General features: G+C 51.6%; 1 protein-coding gene across 4 annotated transcripts in view; it reads right to left on the reverse strand.

Moving 5' to 3' along the window:
* The window catches only part of POU2F1 (POU class 2 homeobox 1), a 113,620-nt gene that overhangs the window by 26,101 nt on the left and 66,475 nt on the right, over positions 1-21,044 (reverse strand). For all 4 annotated transcript variants that reach the window (XM_053914585.1, XM_053914586.1, XM_053914583.2 and 1 more), the window contains exons 3-8: positions 11,926-12,026; positions 9,396-9,449; positions 7,565-7,684; positions 5,428-5,616; positions 3,936-4,062; positions 2,868-2,962 (exon numbers count right to left, since the gene is read on the reverse strand). In XM_053914585.1, coding sequence (XP_053770560.1) covers positions 2,868-2,962; positions 3,936-4,062; positions 5,428-5,616; positions 7,565-7,684; positions 9,396-9,449; positions 11,926-12,026 — 686 coding nt within the window. The remainder of the gene's footprint in view (positions 1-2,867; positions 2,963-3,935; positions 4,063-5,427; positions 5,617-7,564; positions 7,685-9,395; positions 9,450-11,925; positions 12,027-21,044) is intronic.

The raw sequence follows: 21,044 nt of genomic DNA on the forward strand, positions 1-21,044 counted from the left end.
AACTGCCACCTTGTGCAGAGCACACGGGCCAGGAGGGAGTCGCTCGTGTGGGCTCTTCTCAAAACTCCAGCCTTTCAATACTCAGCACATCCACAGTGACACACACCATTGAAAAGCGCGCAGCTTGAAGTGTTTTGACAACTGCATAACTGCTGTCACGACTGAAATGCAGGAGACCCACATCCCCCAAAGTTCCGAGTGCCTGTCCGCCCTGACCTGAGCCCCGGCCCTAGCAACCCTGACAGGCCCTGTCCTACACACTCTCACACAGCGGGCAGTCTTTTATGTTTGGCCTCCTTCTCTCACATAATGCTTCTGAAACCCACCCACGGCGTTCACTGCACCAAAGCACATCTCTTGTACTTCTGCGTATCACGTGGATATGCCAAATGCCATGTTATCTATTCACCAGCTGATTGGCATTTAGATTGTTTCCAGTTTGGAGTGATCATGAACAAAACTGCTACAAACATTCATGTACAAGGTTTCATGGGCACAGATGATTTCATTCCCAGCGGCAGAATTGCTGGGTCAGAAGGTACATGGATATTTAACTCGATAAGAAACTGCTAAGCTGCCCTGGCTGGTGTGGCTCAGTGGATTGAGCACTGGCCTGCAAACCAAAGGGTTGCCGGTTCGATTCCCCATCAGGGCCCATGCTTGGGTTGCAGACCAAGTCCCCAGTAGGGGGAGCGTGAGAGGCAACCACACACTGATGTTTTTCTCCCTCCTTTCCCCTCTAAAAATAAATAAATTAAGTAAAAAAAAAGGAAACAAACAAACCACCGCTTTCCAAAGCACCCGTACCGTGTTGCAGTCCCCCTGGCTATATGAAAGCTTTAGCTGCTCTGCCTCCCTGCCAACCTTGCTATTGTGACAGTCTGCTCCACTCTGCCCGTTCTGATGGGTGCGTGGTGATATCTGCACTCCCCTGATGACTACTGACTGCGGCGCCTTTTCAAGTGCTTACTGGGCATTTATACACCTTCTCTGGTGAAAGACCTTCAAATATTTTTTATACTCCCTTTTTAAAATATCATGTTATCATATTGCTGAGCTGTATAAGCTCTTTATATATTCCGGAAATGAGTCTTTTAGCAGATATAAGTTTTAAGAATATATTCTTCCAGCCTATAACTTTTTTTTTTTAACAAAAGCTTTTGCTTCTTGCAAAATTAAATGTACCAATATTTTTCTTTGATGGTTAGTGCTTTTTGAGCCCCATGTAAGAAGTTATCACTTTACCGAAGGACACAAAGATTCTCTCTTAAGTTCTCTTTTAGAAGTTCATGCCTTCCACCCATTTCAAACCAATCTCTGCACTGTGAGGAACAGGGTAGGGCTCTTGCCTGCACCTACGGGCAGCTGACGGTCTCAGCACCACAGGTGGGAAAACTGTGCTCTTCCCACCGAGGCTGTGGCGGCTGCGGGGACAGTCGGCCAGCCATGGATGTGTGGGCCCCTGGACCCTCGCTCTGCTCCTTTCCTGCCCGTGTCGGCATCACACAGTCTTCATCACGGGTGTTCATAACAGAAGGTTCTTCACACCAGGCGGTCCTTCCACGTTCTTACTCCTCAAAACTGCCTGGCTGGTCTGCACCCTCCACAGTTCCATACGAAGGTCAGAAGTGGCATGCCAATTCCCAACAGCAGAGTCAGCTGGGAACTGCCTGGCACCGTGTGGGGCCCACCGATCAGTGTGCAGGGAGCTCGCACTTTCACCAGCCCGTCTTCTGAGGCAGGAGCACAGTGGGTCTCCCCATCAACTTGGGTCTCCTTTAATTTCACTCAGCAATATTTTGTAGTTCTCAGTGTAAAGGTCTTACAAATATTTGTTAAATTTATCCCTAGGTACTATAAATATTTTTCTTAATTTCAATACCCAAATGACCTGGAGAGCACACAGATTTTTTTACCTATCAACTTTGAATCCTGTGTACTTACTAAAATCACGTTAACTCCAGCAGCCTTTGTGTGCCTTCCCTAGGGTTTTCTTCATGGGCAATCATGCAGTCCACCAACCACGGGTTTTGTTCCTTCTTTCCAGCCTGCGTCCTTTATTCCCTCTCCTGGCCTTACTTATACCGCTAGGACCTTCAGGATGAGGGTGAGTGGGCAGTATGTGCTCTTTATGATGCTGGGTTTTGGTAGGTTGAAAAAGCCCCCTTCTGTCCCCAGTGTGCAAGCGCTCTTATCCTGAGCAGACGCTGAGTTGTGTACAGCCTGGTGGTGTGGTAGTAAGAAGTGGACACTCCATGACTACAGACAGAGTCAGAGCTGGAGGGGCTCCGGGGCCACCAGCTCAGAGCACCACCTAGTGGACAGATGCAGAAGTGCAGACCCAGAAGTGAACAGAGCTCAGTCACAGCTAGGTGAGGAGCACACCTGGTCTAGTGTCCGGGGCCCAGACCGGTGCTTTTCTATGGCTACACTCAGGTAGAAGTGAGCTAAAGCGACACCGGAATGTCGAGAGGAGACAACACAGAGGTCACCGGTTCTCTGAAGCTTCTGAGAAAGGGTCGAGGGCAGCACAGGGCCTCCAGGTAAAGGGGCAGTCTCTCGGGCAACGTGGGGGCGGGGGTCAAACAGTCGGAACTCAGTACTCACTTGCCACTAACACTGCCGTTCTTTACGAACACGTAAGAAAACAGGGACTCCTTGGAGATTTTCAAAGACTACATCAATTTGGTAGCGTCACTTTATCAAGCTGAGAAGCCCAGCTTTGAATTTTTGATCAGGTTTTGAATACCAGGACTATTTTAATTAGGATGTTGTGTTGTTTGTAAGAGTGTGTTTTGATTGAACAAAGTCCCAAAGTCCCTTCGAACCGCAGGGCCGGGGTGGCGGCACCCCGGGAGGAGGCTGACCTGGGAGGTGAGTGCGATGCCGGGCTGCGACTGCAGGAGGTTGGCTTGGCTTTGCTGAGGTAGTTGCGTTAAAAGGTTCTGCGCTTGCAGGAGACCTGTTAAAACACAACACGTTACGCTAGGAACATCAAGGACGACTTTGAACATATGGCTTAAAAGAAAAAGAATAAGACAGTGGAGTGGAAATTCCAGCTGACCTCCTGATAGCCCTATTGGCCTTAAAACTCTTAGTGTCTTACTTGACTGAAGTTCAACATCATTAACACGACCTAGGCAACAAGACACAACACACTGGACTGAGACTGCCAGGTCCCTAGTGTGACCTGAATAACCCTCTGACTGGCCACCTCTTTGCTTCGGAGAGGAACGGATGGCCGCTGGACATCCCCAAGAGCTCAGTGCCACCCAGAAGCCTTCACAAATGGCCAGAGAGCTGTCCAGTCACGAGGGGAGCAGGCTCCCCTTTAGGTGGAGCAGGTAGGTATTCATGCAGCAGCAGACTCTGGAGTGAACCATCAAGAAAAAAGGCAACAGAACAGATGACAAGGAGTCGGAGAGAAGCACTCGTGTCCTTCGGGTGGAAGCCTGGCCACCCTGACACGCTCTTCACTGACCCCATTAACCAGCTCTGCAGACACGAGTGGACCTCATCACTGACACAACCTTCACCACTAAAAGGCCGCGAAGGTGGTTTTTACAATTCACAAAATGCGCACAACTTCTAATGTAACGCCTTCTCCTTCCCAAACTTTAAAAGAAACCAAACGGTTGTTGGAAGCACTCCCACTCAGTGCTCAGCCCACACCCCTTGAATGCATCCCCGTGGAATCTACCAGAGTGCCAGAAGCAGTCACTCCAATTCATGCTGAGCAACTTCACTTAGACTTCTGGCCAAACCCTTGGTTTCTCCTTGGTGATCAAAGAGATGAATGGCTGTGAAGGACCACCTTCAATATCGAGGCACACGTGACTAAGTACGTTTTTAACACGAACACCGAGTGTAAAAGTAAGTAAAGTTCAGTGGAAACGCTGTTCTCACGGCCAGCTGCGGGCCGGGCACAGGCTCACCCTGCTGGCCCTGGGGCGTCTGGGAGATGATGAACTGTGCGGGTTGCAGGTTGGTGGTGGGGTGCACCAGCACGAACTGCTGCAGGTTGAGGTTCTGCTGCTGGAGCTGCTGGAGCTGCTGCAGGTCCTACAACATCAGAGAGACAGCGTGGGCTGCAGACGCTGAGAGAACTCACCTGGGCAGAAGGTTGCCAGGGGAGGCAGCACCCCCCACCCACGCAAACAGGCGTGCCGCTGCGGTGCAGCCCACAAAGTGGGCCAGACCCTGGGGCCCTGCAAGGTCTGTTTTTGTCCGCGTGCGCTGGGTCGTGACTTACGCTGAGCCTGATTTCCAACAGCTATTTAAAGTCCCCACGGAACAAATGGTTAGAGTTGTGTGTTTTAACATGTAGAGACCAATACGGGTTTTAAAAATCAAGTGAGAAAAGAATGTTGAGTTTTTAAATAGCTGACTGATTTTTCTCTAAGTAAAAATTGAGAGTGCTCTCTGAATTTGCATAAATAAATTTAAAACTCTATAATGATTTATGAAATTTGGCACCAGCCTATTGCACTGAACTGAGAAATCACTGTAAAACAATTTAAGTTACCTATGTAAAAATCTGATCCATGACCTGTCAGTATCACCTTACACTGCCCAGGGTTTACAGTCGTCAGTGTGCACCCACTCGTCCTGCTAGACAGTGTCAGCGCAGGCGCTCACAGCGCTCCCTTGGTGATGAGGGGAGTGGCCACGTGAAAAGGTCACCTTGAGAGAGACTGTAACAGTCACTGAGATTGGTCCGACATCCACTCCCCACTCTCCTAGTTCACTGTCTCTCCCCGATGTCACCACTGAAGTCCATTTCCGAGGCCGCTCGGGGGGGCGAACACAACTGCCCCGCCTGAGGCTCGTAACGCGCCTCACGGGTGTTCCTGACCTGACTGCTTCCTCTCTCTCCCTCTCCTTGAGGTGAGGGTCACGTTTACCTTTCCTCCCTGCTTGCACTGTCTATGCCTCTTAAATAAATTTTTATTACTCTAGCTACTTTGCCCTAAAATGTGAAAAATGAAAGCAAGCAATGTCCCAACGCAGTTCTGCACCAAGCTCATCGCTCTGCTGCAGGAACGACTCGCTGGCGCTCACGCAGTGGCTGCCTTCCCTGCGGGCATGCAAGAGCGCCCACGGCTGCCATAATGAGTTAATTAAAACCACTATGGTAATCCCCTGCTTCAGAAATATGCCAGCTAATTATTCAAGAATCGTCACTTAATATGAACAGTTGTTCAAATAATCACATATGTGTTTGTAATATCACAACCCAAATAAGCAAACAAATGTATCATTTCTAGTTCGGTGGCAGGGAAGGCCACCACTCCCGCACTGATCTGGAGTTCCTCAGGCCTGTAAGGGCCCAACCAGTGCTTGGAGGGTGGGTCTATTGTGCTACGGAAGCCCGAGCAGCCCTCCTGTGCCCCGCCACCTGCCTGGATGTGAGAGCTCCCTACTCACCTGTGCAATCTGTATGGGCTGAGACAGGGGGATCTGCGTCATGGGCGTGGCGGCAGAGGCGGAGATGGTGGCCCCCGCGGCGCTGTGCTGCTGGCTGGCGGAGTGCTGCTGCACGGCGGCGGCCAGCAGCTGGGCCTGGGCCTGGGCCTGCTGCAGCAGCAGCTGTTGCTGGGCCGGCGTCAGAGCGAGCTGGACAAAATCGGGACAAACAGTTGGAGGGGACTGCGGAGAGGGGCCCCTAAAGCAAGCCCACGGCTCTGAAGTAGAAAACTCAAGTGCCTGAGACCTTAGCCACCAGCCTCACAGGGCGCGCCCGAGGCTGAAACGGTCAGCAAAGATCGAGCTACAGTTACTAGTGCGGTGCTTACGGGAAAAGGGTACAGCTCACTTTGGACTTAATCACTTAAGCTTGTCCAGGGCCCTAGGGTTCAGGCAAAAAAGGAATTAACTAGTAGGCAAGAAGGAAAAAGAAGAATCACTGCTGACAGGATGTGAAAAGAAATTTACACCCAACAGAACAGCAGGTGATTAGTCAGATGAATGAGGACCAAGGATGCTGGATCTGCCCATGCAAAGGACCGCTAAGGCCCGGCTGGTCCCCATCCCAAGGATCACGCCACATCCCCTTGTACCCATTGCGTCTGAGGAAGTGACTGAAGAACATGCACTCCATTTGCTTCTTTCCCATGTCCCCTGCAGCCGCCCCTCCCAACACAGGCTTTCTGTCACTGAAAGCAGTGGGTCTCTGTGGCTTTACCTCCCCTTTCGGAAGCATTATCTCTGAGAAAAAGGTGGTGACAGCTGCTCTCTCCACATGCAAATGAGTCCTCCTAAGGCCCAGGTTTAATAGAGGTTCCAGCCACATAAACCTGGGATCCCGAGTGTCTCTTACACTGTTACAGACGCTCGTCACCCAAAGCCAAATCCCAGCAGTGACACAGGAAATGCCTTCAGAGCAGATTTAAAGGGGCTTGCCTAGTGCCCCTCGTTTCAAGCACACGTCAAGTGATTGGCGTGTTCTCCCTCCCTCTCAGGGACACACTCTGCCCCCGCGAGGGGGAGTGCTGTCCTGTCTGAGGGGCAAGTGCTGGCGCTCGGCAGCTCACCCTCCGTCTCTGGGGCCCCGCACAGCCTGTGCCTTCGAGACGGAATCTGAATCAAGCTATTCAAAACTCAGCACCCTTCAAGATATGTTACAGAGATTTTACACAACATATAAAATGTACTAATCTCTGCTAATGGGATTCTGTAAAAAATTTTGGAATAATACTTAAAGGAGCCTCCCACTGCCAAATGAAAATGAAGGCTATAAAAAATTTGTGGGTCGCTGTGCAACTGAATAATAACTAACTCTGCCTTGCCACTCCCCAATCCCCTCCCCAAACAGTAATTTAGTAGAGGAATTTTCAGCACTGGAAAAATATTTTAAATGGTGTCTTAGAGTAAAGGCAGTTGGAAAGTTCAAAGCTCAAGATATTTGCATAAGCCAATCTATGGCCAGTAAAAATGAATGGCACCTGTTGCATGTCAGTGCCAAGGACTGCCCCGTGGGTCTGACACACACCGCCGCCCTCACCCTTCGCAACACCACTGCGGCCTGGGCGCCGTTAACGCCTCCACCGAACTGAACACCCAGGCACAGGGAGACGCTAAGCAGCCAGGACAGCAAAGTGCAGAGCCAGAATTTGAGAGGCGAGGTTTCATTTTAGAGCACCACACAGTAACTTAAAACATTTTCCTTTTGCAGGCTCTAATTCGGTCTTGAACTTCTGCTCCACAGTGATGTCATAACTCAAACTGACAGCTACAATCTCATCCATGCAGGAGTCTCAACCATAGGACAGCGACTTCCCTGCGTGACAAAACCACAGTTGAAACACGGGCTTAAAAAAAGCCCTTCGTTTCCCCAGAGCATCTGCACTTGTAAGAAAAGACACCCTGAAAACTAAAGAAATCCCCTTTTCAGAGCTGCCTCCCGAGCAAGAAGTTCCTGGAAGCCGAGCACAAGCCGTGAGTGTGCCAGGCACAGCCGTGACCGCCTGCCGCCTGCTGCAGCAGGACTCCTGCCGGATCCGGGCCAGGGGCTGTCCCGGCCGGAAAGGGGGAAGGCCAGCGCAGCACTCTCAGGGACACTTACCCCCGTGATCTGCCCTCCAGCCAGCATGAGCTGGGTCTGGGGGAGGGCTGCGGGCACCGATGGCTGCGGGGAGGGCTGGCTGGGCTGCTGGGCATCCCCCGTCTCCTCACTGGATTTAGACTGAGGGGGGAGAGTAAAGAGATTCCAAACCGTTCATTAAAAGAAGCATACTCAGTACCCCATAGTTCAAGAATTACTTAATACATGAACTTATTCAGCCATGAGTTTTCAGCTTTTGCTCTTTTCCTTTCTTATAAATCCTCATAATTTCCTAATTTTACATACTAACTTTTTAGATTTTTTTTTTGTTCCACTGCCAGCAAAACTGCAATTATAATTTTTAAGAACAGAAAATAATTTGTCCTCCACAAAGCAACAGAACTCGCCCACACCCTCCCCTCTAGAAAGGGGGCCGCATGAGCAAGTCTCCAACCCCTGCGGCCCAGCCTTTGGCCTGCATTGGGCTGTCAGCCTGGGACTTGCCACCACCTCCCCAAGGGGATCACTGGGCCCAAGCAACTCCTCCTCCACTATCTAAACAGCCGCAACTCTGGTGTGCCTGTCAGGTAACGCACAGGCACAGAGGGCGACTGTGGGCAGGAGGGGAGGACTCACTCCTGGAAGGCCACCCAGAAAAGTTTCCTGGTAATTAGTGCTGGTTATGCGGAGCATTGAAATTCTGCATAGATCTGCATATTTCCCACCACCTGTTTTGGGGACTGCAGCAAGGCTAATTAACATAGAGGCTCTGATTAATTCTGCCAGTCAGTGAGAGATAATTACAGAGCAGGACTGTAAACACTCAACACTGGAGACACAGACTGTTTGCCAACATCTCTCTATGGGATGGAAGTTTACCATGGCAACCAAGGCAATTTTCCACCTCCTCTCCCTCAGAAAGGAAGGTCACATTATCTCCTTTTCTTTTCCCTACTTGTTTCCATGTGTTACTAGGTCATATTCCACTGAGTTTCATGGAATGTTCAACCCAAGGTCTTTAGTCATTAGCAACTCTGAAATCAATCTTCCAGAATACCGTTTTTCCCTCTTGACTATTAGTTACCTAAACACTCAAATGAAAGGAAGCAGCAGGTCCGCTGAAATATTAAGGAGTCCGTGCCTAGTACTTGAACTTGGCATGCTTTGCCATATGATTCATAGAAGTGATGGAGCCAGATTTGTTTTGTTTGAAACTTGTGCATGTCTGAAGCCATCCTTTCTACTGATGTTATCTATAAACAGGTTTCTTTACAAGCCGGAGAGCCGTAACATTTTTAGAGCAGAAAAGAACCTTCACAAGCCTCCGAACCTTCCCACTTAAGTGCAGATAAGAACACGTGAGTCCCGGGTGGTGAAGTGACTAGCAAAGGCCGCGGAGCTGGCTAGCTGGTGCAGAGGGGGACTGCAGCCTAGGGTCTGCCTCTCAGCCCTGCGCTGCCACTCCACACCACCGGGCCCCCTGAGACACAAGGGTGATGATGAAAAAGACACCTGGGGACAGAGGGCATTGAGGACACGCTTGGCTTTGTGTTTAGGGCCGTGTTACATCTGTGTAACTTAGAAACACGTGTCCTGGACTTATGTACAAAACTTTGGAAGTAGACTTTTCTTGGTCACCTTCGGTCATCCACAGTGGTGCAATGTCAGATTCATCTTCATTAACAGCAGTGACTGTCATCACCTGGACCTTCATGAGAATCAGTAGTAAAAAAGGTAACACTCCTAAGTACTCCCTATTATACAATTATTGCACGCTCACTATATGAAATTGGAAAACCACGGGGGAAACAGAAGACTTGCCCCCACCCCGCCCAGCCCACGTCCAGCTTACCTGTACATTTAAAGACTGGGCGGCAGCCTGTAAACCCGTCCCGGCGAGCTGGACCTGCAAGGAAGCACCGGGGGAGTTAGGGTCTGACACGCGACATCACCACTGGAGCTGCCATCAGCAAGGACATCAAGAGCTTAGGAAGTGCGTCCCTGAGCTTCTGGGTCTCTCTCCTGGGCTTAGAACTGTGCGGACCAGCGTGCCTGCCCCCACCTCCCACGGGAAACTCCCACGGGAAAGCGCAGCTCCCACTGCGTTTGAAGGGTGTCCCGCACAGACACGCTAGCTGTGCAGGGGTGCCACGCTTGCATCAGGCATGCCTTGTGCCACCACTCTGCTTGGTCGTGGACACGGGGACACTAAAGACTCAACTCACCCCCCATGTTGTGCTGAAGAACAAGCTCCTTTACACACATTATTTTTATCATTGTAAAGTCTCAGGATTATCTGCTCATTCTAATTTCAAAATCTCCACGTACACGATGCCTGAGTAGAAAGCTCACATACATACACACCTACATAGTGAAGTCCTTAAGGCATTTATAGTCATAAAACTCTAAACTGCTGGCTCTGGTGAAGACTCTGTCCCACTGACCACACACGAAAGTCTGCCATATTTCAAACAGGCATCTCATCACTCAGGAAGTTCCAACCACGGTCACATTAAAATAAGGACCACCACCTGGCAGTAATGGTAAGAACTGATTCCAGCATGTCATTGATGCACGCTCTGTCACCTGCGGCACGACACGAGGAATAACAGGACATCCACACAACCGCAGTGACCTCTCCAGAGGTCCTTCCTTACTCATGACCGGGGGAGCAGTGACTTTATTCGGAGGCACCCAGAAGACGACTGGCCACAAAGCTACCAGTGAGCACACGTGCCTCTGGTGTGACGCACTAGGAAGAGCGTGACGCCACTCCTGAGGCCTTCCCATCCCGAGTCTCATCGTGATGAAGCACCGGACAGACTCGGACTACGCAACAGCTCCCAGGATAACCGGTCCGCACTCCCAAACACGCCGATGCCCAGCAAGCACAGACAGACCGCGCAGGGCTGGCGGGCTCAGCCCAGGGCAAGGTGACGGCAACCTGAGCCAGAGCTGCGGCAGCAGTGGGAGTGGCACGCAGAGCCCACAGTGGGTCCTGAGAACCGCCGGGACACGGATGGAGGGAAAGAGCAACGAGCTATCCCGAGGCCAACTCCAGGTGACTGGGAACCAGCAGGGTCGGTGGCAGGAGGACACGAGCTCCTTTGGGACCTACCACAGAGCATCGGCATCTCCTGACATTAAACGCTGGTGGCGGCGTGGAGCTCAGCACAGTGCAGAGCTGAAACTCTGACGAGCTGCTGCGTCCTTTATTTAAAGCTGACTGTCCCCAAACAAACTCACAGATAGGAGCAAAGGCTGGTGGTCAGTCGAAGGGTGGGGGGGTCAACGGGGGTGAAAGGCAATGACTAGATTGGATGTGGTGACCACCCACCCTGCGGACATGGAATTACAACGTAGCAAACCTGAACTTTATGTGTTATACCAATTTTGCCTCAATTAAAAAAATACCCTGATAGCCCCATTAGTAGATAAGAATCCTCAAAAAATAAAATGCCAAACAAAAAAATCCAAAGGTTTGTAAAGAACACATTTCAGACACAGGGCCACCAGGGAGGGTGACCAGAAGGGAGATAAGTTTAAGACCCAAAGCGCAGAAGCCAGCCCTGGGGCAGAAGAAAGGGCTCCAGGCACAGAGACCTCGTAAAGCAGGCGCAGTCTCTAACTCTGACCCGAGACAAAGCCCACACCTGGCATCCGGCTGTCACGTCTACTCCGTGGTCAGAACAACTCCCCGGCCTGTCCCTTGTCTCTCACGGCACGGACAGCTCTGAAGGGTGCAGACCGGCTGATTTACAGAAAGCCCTGGGCTTACGTTTGTCTGAGTCTGTCCTCATGGCCGAATAGAGCTCTGCGTCTCTGTCAGGAGGACGCAGAGGGTGTGTGATACCAGCCGGTCAGGCCACTGTGCAGCGAACTCGGTCATTCGACCAGGGATTCAGACCCATCCACCGCAAGGGCAGCTGGGTGGCCCGCGTGATGGGGAGTGGTCTGTGAGGAGACACTTGAAGGCTTGTGAACGTCCTGTCCCTCACAGGCTTCTACCCAGAGGCAACATGACTGAAATCCCCTAGCAACAACCAAGCATGCGCTCTGACCCTGGGGCCCCAGTCCACTTGTGCCAGCGGTCAAAGGGGAGGGGCTGCGCCCCAAGGCCACAGCAGGTGGGGGCGGAGCCGCAGACAGGCACACACAGAGACTGCAGCCCTGCTGGCAACATGTGACACTCACAACAAGGAGCCGTCTGTCCCCACGTAGCTGCGGGGGCGATCGCTGTACGGCCACCGGAGCTACAGGGCTGTGGACGTGCCGTTCAGAAAGGCTCAGTGAGAAGCGAGGAGTGCCAGGATTAATCACCCTACCCTACCCCGTGATGCTGCCCGGCCCAGCATCCACGCTCCTCCCCCACGCCTGCCTACCTGGTGGAGGTGTCCGAAGAAAGCCTGGGCCTGCGCTGTGGAGATCGCACCTCCGACGGGCACCGGCTGCTTCTGGAAGTCTAGACCGTTCGTCTGTGTGCCTAGGACACAAGCAGAAGAGTGTACCAACAGTTCTCAGGTGTGCGTTTTGTACGAGCCATTTTCTAATGCCCCCGAGGAAGAGAGAGATGGGACAGGAAGAGGGACGCAGGGAGGTGACTCCTCCTCTACACAGCAGACACGCACGGGGCACAGGGAGGGCCTGAGAAAGGAGCAGAAATGTAAGTGATGGGTCACAACCTAGACAGTGTCATGAACTCAGACGTGGACACGGCGCACGGGAAAGGGGTCAGACGTGAGAGGCCACTGTCGCCCACTGCTGAAGGGAATGGTAGAGACAGGGCTCCCAGCGGGTGCCAGTTCACCCAGGTATCACCCCTCTCGGTGTGTGGGCAGAAGGAACTCAGGGGTGACTCTGACAAGACAAGACAGACTTACCCTTCACCGCATTGATAAATGACAACCAGAGGCAAAAGCAACCACTTACAGGACAGTCGCGATGCCAGTGGCAGAGCACAGACCGATGCCTGTAACAGTAGGCAAGGGCTCTGCGGCAGTTACAGTTTTACAGACGATGTTGGGCTAGGACTAACTTATGGAAAGACACACCACCCCAGATAGTTTCTAAGGCATGTAGCACATTGTTTTCAAATTACCACATCCAGCCATTAATTAGAAATTACCAGAATACTTTCTACTGAATAAAATGTAACGGGCTACAGGAACCCGCAAGAATCATCGAGACACATGATCGGGGCACTGCCCTTCCATCTCCCATCGCCGGGACACCCCATCTTCTTGTCCTCACCCCTCTATGTGCGCACACACACAGCACCGCAGGGAGGAGGACACAAGCTACAGTCTTAAGCAGTATTCTAAAAGAAGGAACGTGTGCCATTATACATCCTAATTTCTAGTAAATGTCTCCCTTTCCCTTCAGACAATTAGAAAAGGAGTGTGTGTGTGTGTGTGTGTGTGTGTACTTCACCTCCTCAAAATCTCACAGTGATTGTTCTTTTAGGGTTTCCCCCTCGAGTCTCCATAGGCAGGAAGCTCCAGAGCCGCCCAGACACGTGCAGCTGAGGGAATGGCGCAGAGAGTGCCTGCTGGGTCAAGCGGTGCTGCACTCGCAGGAGATGAAACCTAAAGTGTCCAGGGTCACTTGCAGGAGCCGCATACTAGAGAAGTGCCACCCTCTTAAAGTCGCGCACTTTGTCATTCTCTCCTGTCTCTACCTCTACGCAGGAACGCACGACTTAGGTTAAGATTTTAAGCAGCGTTATTTACAGTTGCCAAGATATGGAAGCAGCCCAAGTATCCATCACTAGATGAGTGGATAAAACAACTATGGGACTTTTACACAATGGAATACTATTCAGCCATGAAAAAGAAGGAAATCTTACCCTTTGAGACAGCATGGATGGACCCGGAGACCATTATGCTAAGTGAAATAAGCCAGTCAGAGAAAGACAGATACCTTTTGATTTCAGTCATATGTGGAATCTGATGAACAAACTGAACTAACAAGCCAACTAGAGACAGACTCACAGATGGAGGGCAGGCGGACAGCTTGGGGAGGGGGTTGGGGTTGGAAGGGTTGAGCAAAAAGGAGAACGAACTCATGGATCCACATGGACAGCAGAGTGGTGACTGCCGGGGGGAATGGGTGTAAGGTGACTGAATGGTAATAAAAAAATATAATAAAAATAAGTTAGTTAAAAAATAAAAAGTAAAAAAATTAGAAAACAAAACAAACAAGTCCACACAGCATTAGAGAAACCTATTCAAGGCATGTTAAAGAGATCGAGAAGGTCAAGGAAGACACGGCCTGGAAAAGCAGAGACCAGCCTGGAGACGAGCGCGCCTTCCAGGACTACGCGCTGCACGGTCGTGGAGACCAGGGAAAGTCTACGTACACACCGGTTCCACTTTCACGTTCCCACAAAAATGGTCACGAGCCCCTTACAGATCACAAAGCACCCAACAACACAAGACCGACGGAGGTCCACCCAAAGGCAGTGGGGCCAGAAGAACACCCCTAGACAGCCGCTGAGGGAAAGAGACGTGAGCTGCAAAGGCAGGTCGTCCTTTAAGAAGGTGATGACCAGGAGGTGGAGGGCAGAGGAAAGCACACGTGGCACAGAAGTCGGTCTGATGACACAGACCTGCACTCGGCTAGAAGGGGAGGGACACGCCCACGACTGGAGTGTGAGGACAATGGGGGAGACAGGGATGTTGGGAGCCAAGACCAAACGTGTGCCTAGAGAACGTGGGGACACCCACCTAAAAACCCGGGGCAACTGACAGGCTGGGGGAGAAGGGGAGTGATGCAAGCAGGAGGGTGAGCGTCAGACAGAGGGTTCAGAAGCCCCGACAAACGGCAGGAAAGTGACCCCGAAGGCGTTCACGAAGGGCAGGGCCAGAGCTACAGCCGCTAGGAATGAGCCACTGGGACAGCACCACTAGGTGAACCTCGGAGACCTCGCATGCAGCCTCCAGACCTCATGGGTGAAGAAACAGGTTCGGGGATCTTACGTGGTCGCTCAGGATGTCACAGCTAGTTTATGGAAGGGCCAAGACATGGAATGGTTTCCCAGACTCTGTCTAATCACTCCCCAAGAAGCAACAGCCAAAATCGGGAGAGCAGAAATGGCGATCAAGTAAGACTGGACACGGAGAAAAGGAGGTGGAAGAGGCCAGAGGCCCCTGACAGCACTGGGAGGTGCTGCGTCAACCCCCGGAGAGCAGCGCGCCCAGGAGGAACTGGCCGGCCATCGGGCTGCAGGAGGGGCAGTCTAGCACCGTCCCACGTGCGGAGAAGGGAAGCTGAGGGAGAGTTAGCCCAGAGAGGCAAGAGGAGAGGCAATAATGCAGTTAAGGCTGCAAACAGTGAAAGAGCAACAAAACCCATGCAGGGGTGGGCAAACGTAGGGTTCCAGTGTGAGTATGCGCAACACAGTGAGTATGCGCTTGTCTTATTATCTATTAATCATTGTATTTATTTGTATTGCACCTGTAACCCTACGTTTGCCCACCCTTGTGATAGAAACACCAACTTGGTTCTTTCTGAAGCATCACATAACCTACAAAGCTCTGTCAAGATGAAACGAGACGGGAAAGCAGGAGAGGGGCAAGTGCACCACTGAGGGCTGATGGAGGGCGCCCTGCCGACGCCGCAGCCACTGGGAGGGGACGGGCTGTGCGCCAGTGCGTTCACGCCAACAACACAAAAACCGAGATGCGGCGACTCCGGAAAAAAGAGGTATCAAGACTGACCCAAGAAGAAACAGATAATCCAAAGAGGCTCATAGCATTTGAAGACATTAAATTAACAAATAAAAACACCACCCCCCATGAAAAGCCGAGACAATTTTCCTCTGTCTGCTTCCAAAAATCTAAGGAAAAACAAATCCAATCTCACACAGCTTCCAGAGTTGGATGAGGGGGAAATACTTCCCAATTCATTTTGTGAGACCAGCAAAACCTTGATACTAAAATCTGACAAAGGCAAGTATAAAAAAGAAAAAACCAGACAAGTCAGTTTTACTCATAAATATATATATGGAAACTGCCTAAATAATAGTAACAAACATAACGTAGTGAGATAAAATATTATGACTAGGAGGGATTTATTTCAGGAATGCAAGGTTGGTGTGGAGTTAAAACACATCGATTAACATGATTTACTACCACATTCATTGAAGGAAGGGAATTGCTATCATCATCTCAGAGGAAAACCCTCAGATAAAATCCAATACCCACTCACGAGAGACTTTCCAGGCACAGGAATAGGAAGAAACTCCCTTCCCAGCACCAGGCGCGCCAGGCGCCGCCTTGAGGGCTGAGACGCACAGGCAGGAGGGAGGAACCAGAGCTGTCTTCTCAGCCGACCTGACCACACATGCACGCAGCCCGTCCCAAGGAGTCTAACCATCTGTTGTTAGAATACGAAAGTTTAACAGGTCACAGCACACAAACTCCACTGAAGCTCTATCAAACTATAGCAAGTTCTATAGTTATGCAAAAAAGCATAACACTCTACTTAAAAATAATAAAGGCATAAATAAAGACTCATCAGATGACTCCACATTGTAAAGATACATGTTCTTCCCAAACTGACCTGTGGATTCAAAGCCATTTCAGGTCAAACACTATCCTCCTTCTCCTCTCCCTTCTCCTTCTCAGGGTGGGGGCGTGTACCTGACAGGCTGATGTGAAAGTGTAGATACAAGAGCGAAGGGCCCAGATGTTCTTTGGAGCAAGGTCCTAGAAAAACAGACTTTTACCAACTTTATCCTCACCTGTAGGAAAATGAGTGACTTGTGACCTGCCCACTGTGGTGACCACGTCTTTCTCGAATCACTTACACACATCACACAAAGGAAATACTTTGAGGACCGAGGAAAGCAGAAAGAAAGTCCTTATTCTAAAACTCTAACATCATATGAACAATTTTGTTGGCAAAAAGAATTTCCACCAAACATTTACGCTGCCCCTCACCTAGTCGAACACTGCTCCCCCGGCCTCACCTTGAAGATGTGAGCCAGTTGGGTGGTAGCAGCTTCCCGCCCACTCTAGAAACACGAGGAAGCCCCTGAAAAGCTGCAGTGAGACCCCTAACCCTCTGGTTTTACCTGGTGCCGGCCCCCACGTTCAAGCCTGACCCTCTGCCACGGCCCTGCTTGTACTGCTCACGCACCTGGACGGTCATCTTTGCAGCACTCCGGCCCCTGCGCACACTTCCCCAACGCCACAAGGACACCCCCAAGGCCTCTGTCCCTAGCCCTGTCTGGAGTGCGTCTTCCTACCTGGAAACTTGCTTATCGGCATTCGTTATCTGTATCTACCTTTACCGGCTTCCTTCTCCCACTGCTCTCCCTTAAAGGGCGAAGGCCCCTTCTACTCCACACTGCCTCATCGCCCAGTGCCCTGAAATGTGCAGCTGTCCCTCCCTGGGAGCTTCCCCCACCTTTCTTTACCACTCCTCTGCTTCTCTTCCCTTCCCTTTCATTAACATTGTTACCATTCTGGAGCATTTACCGAGCAGAGCATCGGGTCGCTCTCATGGGCATGCAACTCTGCTCGGCGGATCACTATTCCGTATCCCTCTCTTACAGCCGTCCCGACGATGGAGGCACAGGAGGAGAGAGTCTGCCCAAGGTAACACCCCTGCCAAGCGAGAGAAGCAGGGTCAGAACCCAGGCACTGTGGCCCCAGGGCCCCAGCTCTGAACCACCGGCTGCACGGTGTCCCTTACAGAGTCCCCTGAGTTTATTGTCCCCATTCCACCACCACTCACTCTGTCCACAGCAACTTCTTCCCCTACCACTTACCTAACACCTTTTAAAAGGTCCCCCTCTAAAGGTAGAAAACTGTGCTTGAACAACAACTTAAAAATAAATAAATAAAAGGTCCCCCCTCACCACTAACTGTCCAATCCACAGGCCACGTGTTAAGCTCCTGTGCCCTGACCTCTCTGCAGGACCCGCCTCCCCGAATGCTAAGGCCATGGACCCGCTGTCAGCCTCACTCCGATCTCCACGGCTGCCCTTGCCCAGTCATTTCTGTGATGATGGGATGTTTCAGGTCTGTGCTGACAGACGTGGAAGCAGCTCCTGGGCACTGTGGTGTGGCCGGCAGGACTGTGGTCCATGGCCTCCTACAGGGCAGCACGGGCACTGCAGGCCCCCCACTAGGTCGCAGCAGAGCTCTGTCCTTGGTCCTTACTCCGCTCTTTCTAGCAGGCTGTCTCTGTGAACACATCCACACCTACTGGAGGAGCCCGATTTCCTTCTTCAGACATACTGCTACCTTCAGGAGACCACTTCTTCACCCGCAAGTCCCCCAGGGTACCCCAAATGCAACGCTTTCAGAACCGAATGTGGAGTCTCCTCCCCCTTCAGGCAGTCCCCATGCAGAGGGCAGGGGTCACCCCGTCCAGCCTGGCCCAGAGATAAGCGCAGGTACTCAGTCTACATCATTCTCCCTTTCCCCTTTCTTTCTTTATGCCTCCTCAAAGCCCACCCCCAGCCTCCACTGCCACTGCCAGAGCCTGGGTGGTTGGCGACATCAAGTGCCACGTGGCAGGAAAACGCCCTCGTGCTTGTTAGGGAAACACAACGAAAGGAGTGACAGGACTGGACACCAGCTGCCCTCCAAGGAGGGGAGACAAGCGCAGACAACCCCACACTGCGTGCGGGAAGCCACCTCTTAGAAACAACCCCTCTAGTAGTGCCCGCATTTCTACTGGTCGCCAGTAAAAACGAATGCATCCTCACCTTACAAAATCTAAACCTGTGCTCAGGTTATCTCTTGGTGAAAGGGTCATTTGCTGTCATTCATTTAACAAGAGTATAATCTTAATGTAAATGCCACTGAGTATTCTCACAGATTTAGTAATTACAGCTCCCCGTCCCAAACACCTAAAAAAACCTACGTGCACCACCGGCAGGGCCAGGAAAGCCCTCACTGTGCCTCTCAGAATCTCCTAGAGGCCATGCCCCACAGCAGCACTCCCAGACCAGCAGGGGCAGAGTGCACGCCGTCCCCGATGCTCCTGGGGCTCCAGCTGGTGTCCACGACCCTGAAGCCACCGCCATTCAGCCTCACTCCCTGAGGCTCCAGGGACACTTGGCGTGGCATCTCCTCCCTTGGGCTTGTGAGCACTCTGGCCAGCACAAAATGTAGTAGTCCACACAGTAAAATGTGTAATAAACCTAAATGATAAATCACAGTAACAGCAACAGAGCATTAGAAATGGTCCTTAGATAAACACAAGTTCAAGGGGAAGCAGCCCTTCCGAGTCTAAAATCTGGATCGCTCCCATTTCGGTGAGAACATGGCGTGAGGTCTACTCCCCAGCACATTTCGGCACACACCGCACACACCGGCGCTTTCCGCACATTCTCCTGCACACACTGGCACTTTACCCGGAAATGGCCTCCAGCCCCAGTGCTGCCAGGGGATGCCAGGATGCCCCAGCTCCTTGGAGGACGCGCAGGAACACTCCTGGTGGCTAGTCTTTCTGGGTCCTCCTCTCACCTTGGAGACAAGGACATCTAACCATGGCACTAATAAACCCCGCAGAGCAACTCATCACCAGTTGCCAGGAACCTCTGATAATAATAATTTTTAAATGTATCTCATGAATATGTATTACGTTGTGTTAATAAATGTCTTTGGCCTTTTCAGTTGCCAAAAAGATCTTGATATTATCCTGGGGACAAAAATAATCTGAATGAAAAATCAAGTGGACAGGAGAGCCTTACTCTATCATAATTCAGGTGAAAAAAGACTTACATGTCATTTAGTACAAACTCAATGAATCAACAGGTGAGTCAGTTGCTTTAAAATAAGTTGTAACATTTCAAAACAATTATCAGAAAAAATAACATTTCATATTTAAAATTTTAAATGTAATGTCATTTTTTCCTTCGTTAATTATAAAATTATTAACACTAATGAGCGATGGTAATGGCAATGGCTGCCCTGAAGCCTGAAGCACTGGGTGAGCCTCCCTCTGAGGGTGAGAGAGTGGCACTGGATCTAATCCCCAGACGCCACGGAAGAGTCCCCTCGCACGGTGACGTAAAGGACGCTGTGACTCTGACTGAGTTAAGGTCTCCAGACGGGAGACCCTTCTCAAGTGTCTGGGTGGGTCTGATGCAACCACAACAGTCCTGTAAGGGAAAGAGGGAGGCGGGAGAGGCCGAGAACGCGTAGTCATGGACACAGGGGTCAGAGGGGGAGCCTTGAAGATGCTGCACTTCCGTCTTTGAAGATAAAGAAAGAGGCCACGCACCCAGGAACGCAGGCAGCCTACAGAAACTAGAGGAGGAAGGAGATGGCTTCTCAAAGAGCCTCCAGAAGGAGCACAGCCCTTCCAAAACCTTGACGTGGGACCTCCAGATGCATGATGGAAAAGCCGTGTTGTTCCACCCAGAACCCTCACTGCCAGCCGCGGAGCTCGCAGGCGCGACAAGGAGCTTGGGCACCTGTGTGACAAAGCTCGCTGCACGCCATTCTCCGTGGGTGGATGGAGGAAATCAGCAGCGCCCACCCACAGGCGTGCGGACAAAGAAGTGCGGCGTCGGCACGCAGTGGCACGCTACTTATTCAGCTGCGCGTGCCCCAACACGAATGGCCTGGACCCCGGGACGCTGAGTGAGGCCGGTCAGTCACGAGAGGACAAGGACTGTACGGTCCCACTCACGGAGAGTGTCTGGAGCAGGCAGACGCAGAGACTGTCAGCGCACTGGGGGTTGCTGCGGGTGAGGAAGGAGGAAAGGCAGTCACTGCTCCCCCAGGGGCCTCAACCTTGTCGGAAGGACTATGTTATGAGCGACATCATTGCCATTCCCTTTCCCAGATGGGGCACTTGTTGAAAGGACACTGATTTGGCAAAATACTCCAGTCTCCCACTGTGCTCCCTCCTGACTTTGGGCTGCCTGAGCTGCCCCCAGGAAGGCCACCTAACCTGGTGGGCGAGGTGGGCTGCACCTCCCTCTTTTTCATCTGAGCCTGGCCCTCAACATGCATATTCCCCCTTCTTGGTATTCACTTTAATCCGGTCCTTAAAAGTAACAGCATCCAAATGCATGCACTGTACCCTGCCCCCAGCCCATGCTGGCCGGCCTGAGGCCGTGTGTGGCCATCGGGCACAGGAGAGGCCATGCTGTCACCAGTCCCGAGCACTCTGGGTTCACACCCCTTCTCAGTGAGACGCAGAACGGTGCTCCCCTTGTGGGAGCTTCAACAGCCACGGTACGCAGTGCATGGAACAAAGCAGCTGGCCACGCACGGTTGCGAATTGGAAGTGCCGTGCTCCTTAGGACTGGCCCCCCAGCGACATTGTGGGGAAATGGGAATAAGGACGCGATCTAATGTGTGAGTCGGTCCTCATTCTGCTTCTCCCTTCCACCTCAGTTTTCTCTCATTGGCTCATTTTACCTTCTTCTCCCCAGTTTGAGAAAAAAGGCCTATGCCCGTCCATTTCGAAGCCAACCCTCCACTCTGTACTTCTGATCCCAGCCCTCTGCCCACATTGGCTCCAACCGTTG

The sequence above is a fragment of the Desmodus rotundus genome, chromosome 12 (assembly GCF_022682495.2).
Source record: "Desmodus rotundus isolate HL8 chromosome 12, HLdesRot8A.1, whole genome shotgun sequence".
NCBI lineage: Eukaryota > Metazoa > Chordata > Mammalia > Chiroptera > Phyllostomidae > Desmodus > Desmodus rotundus.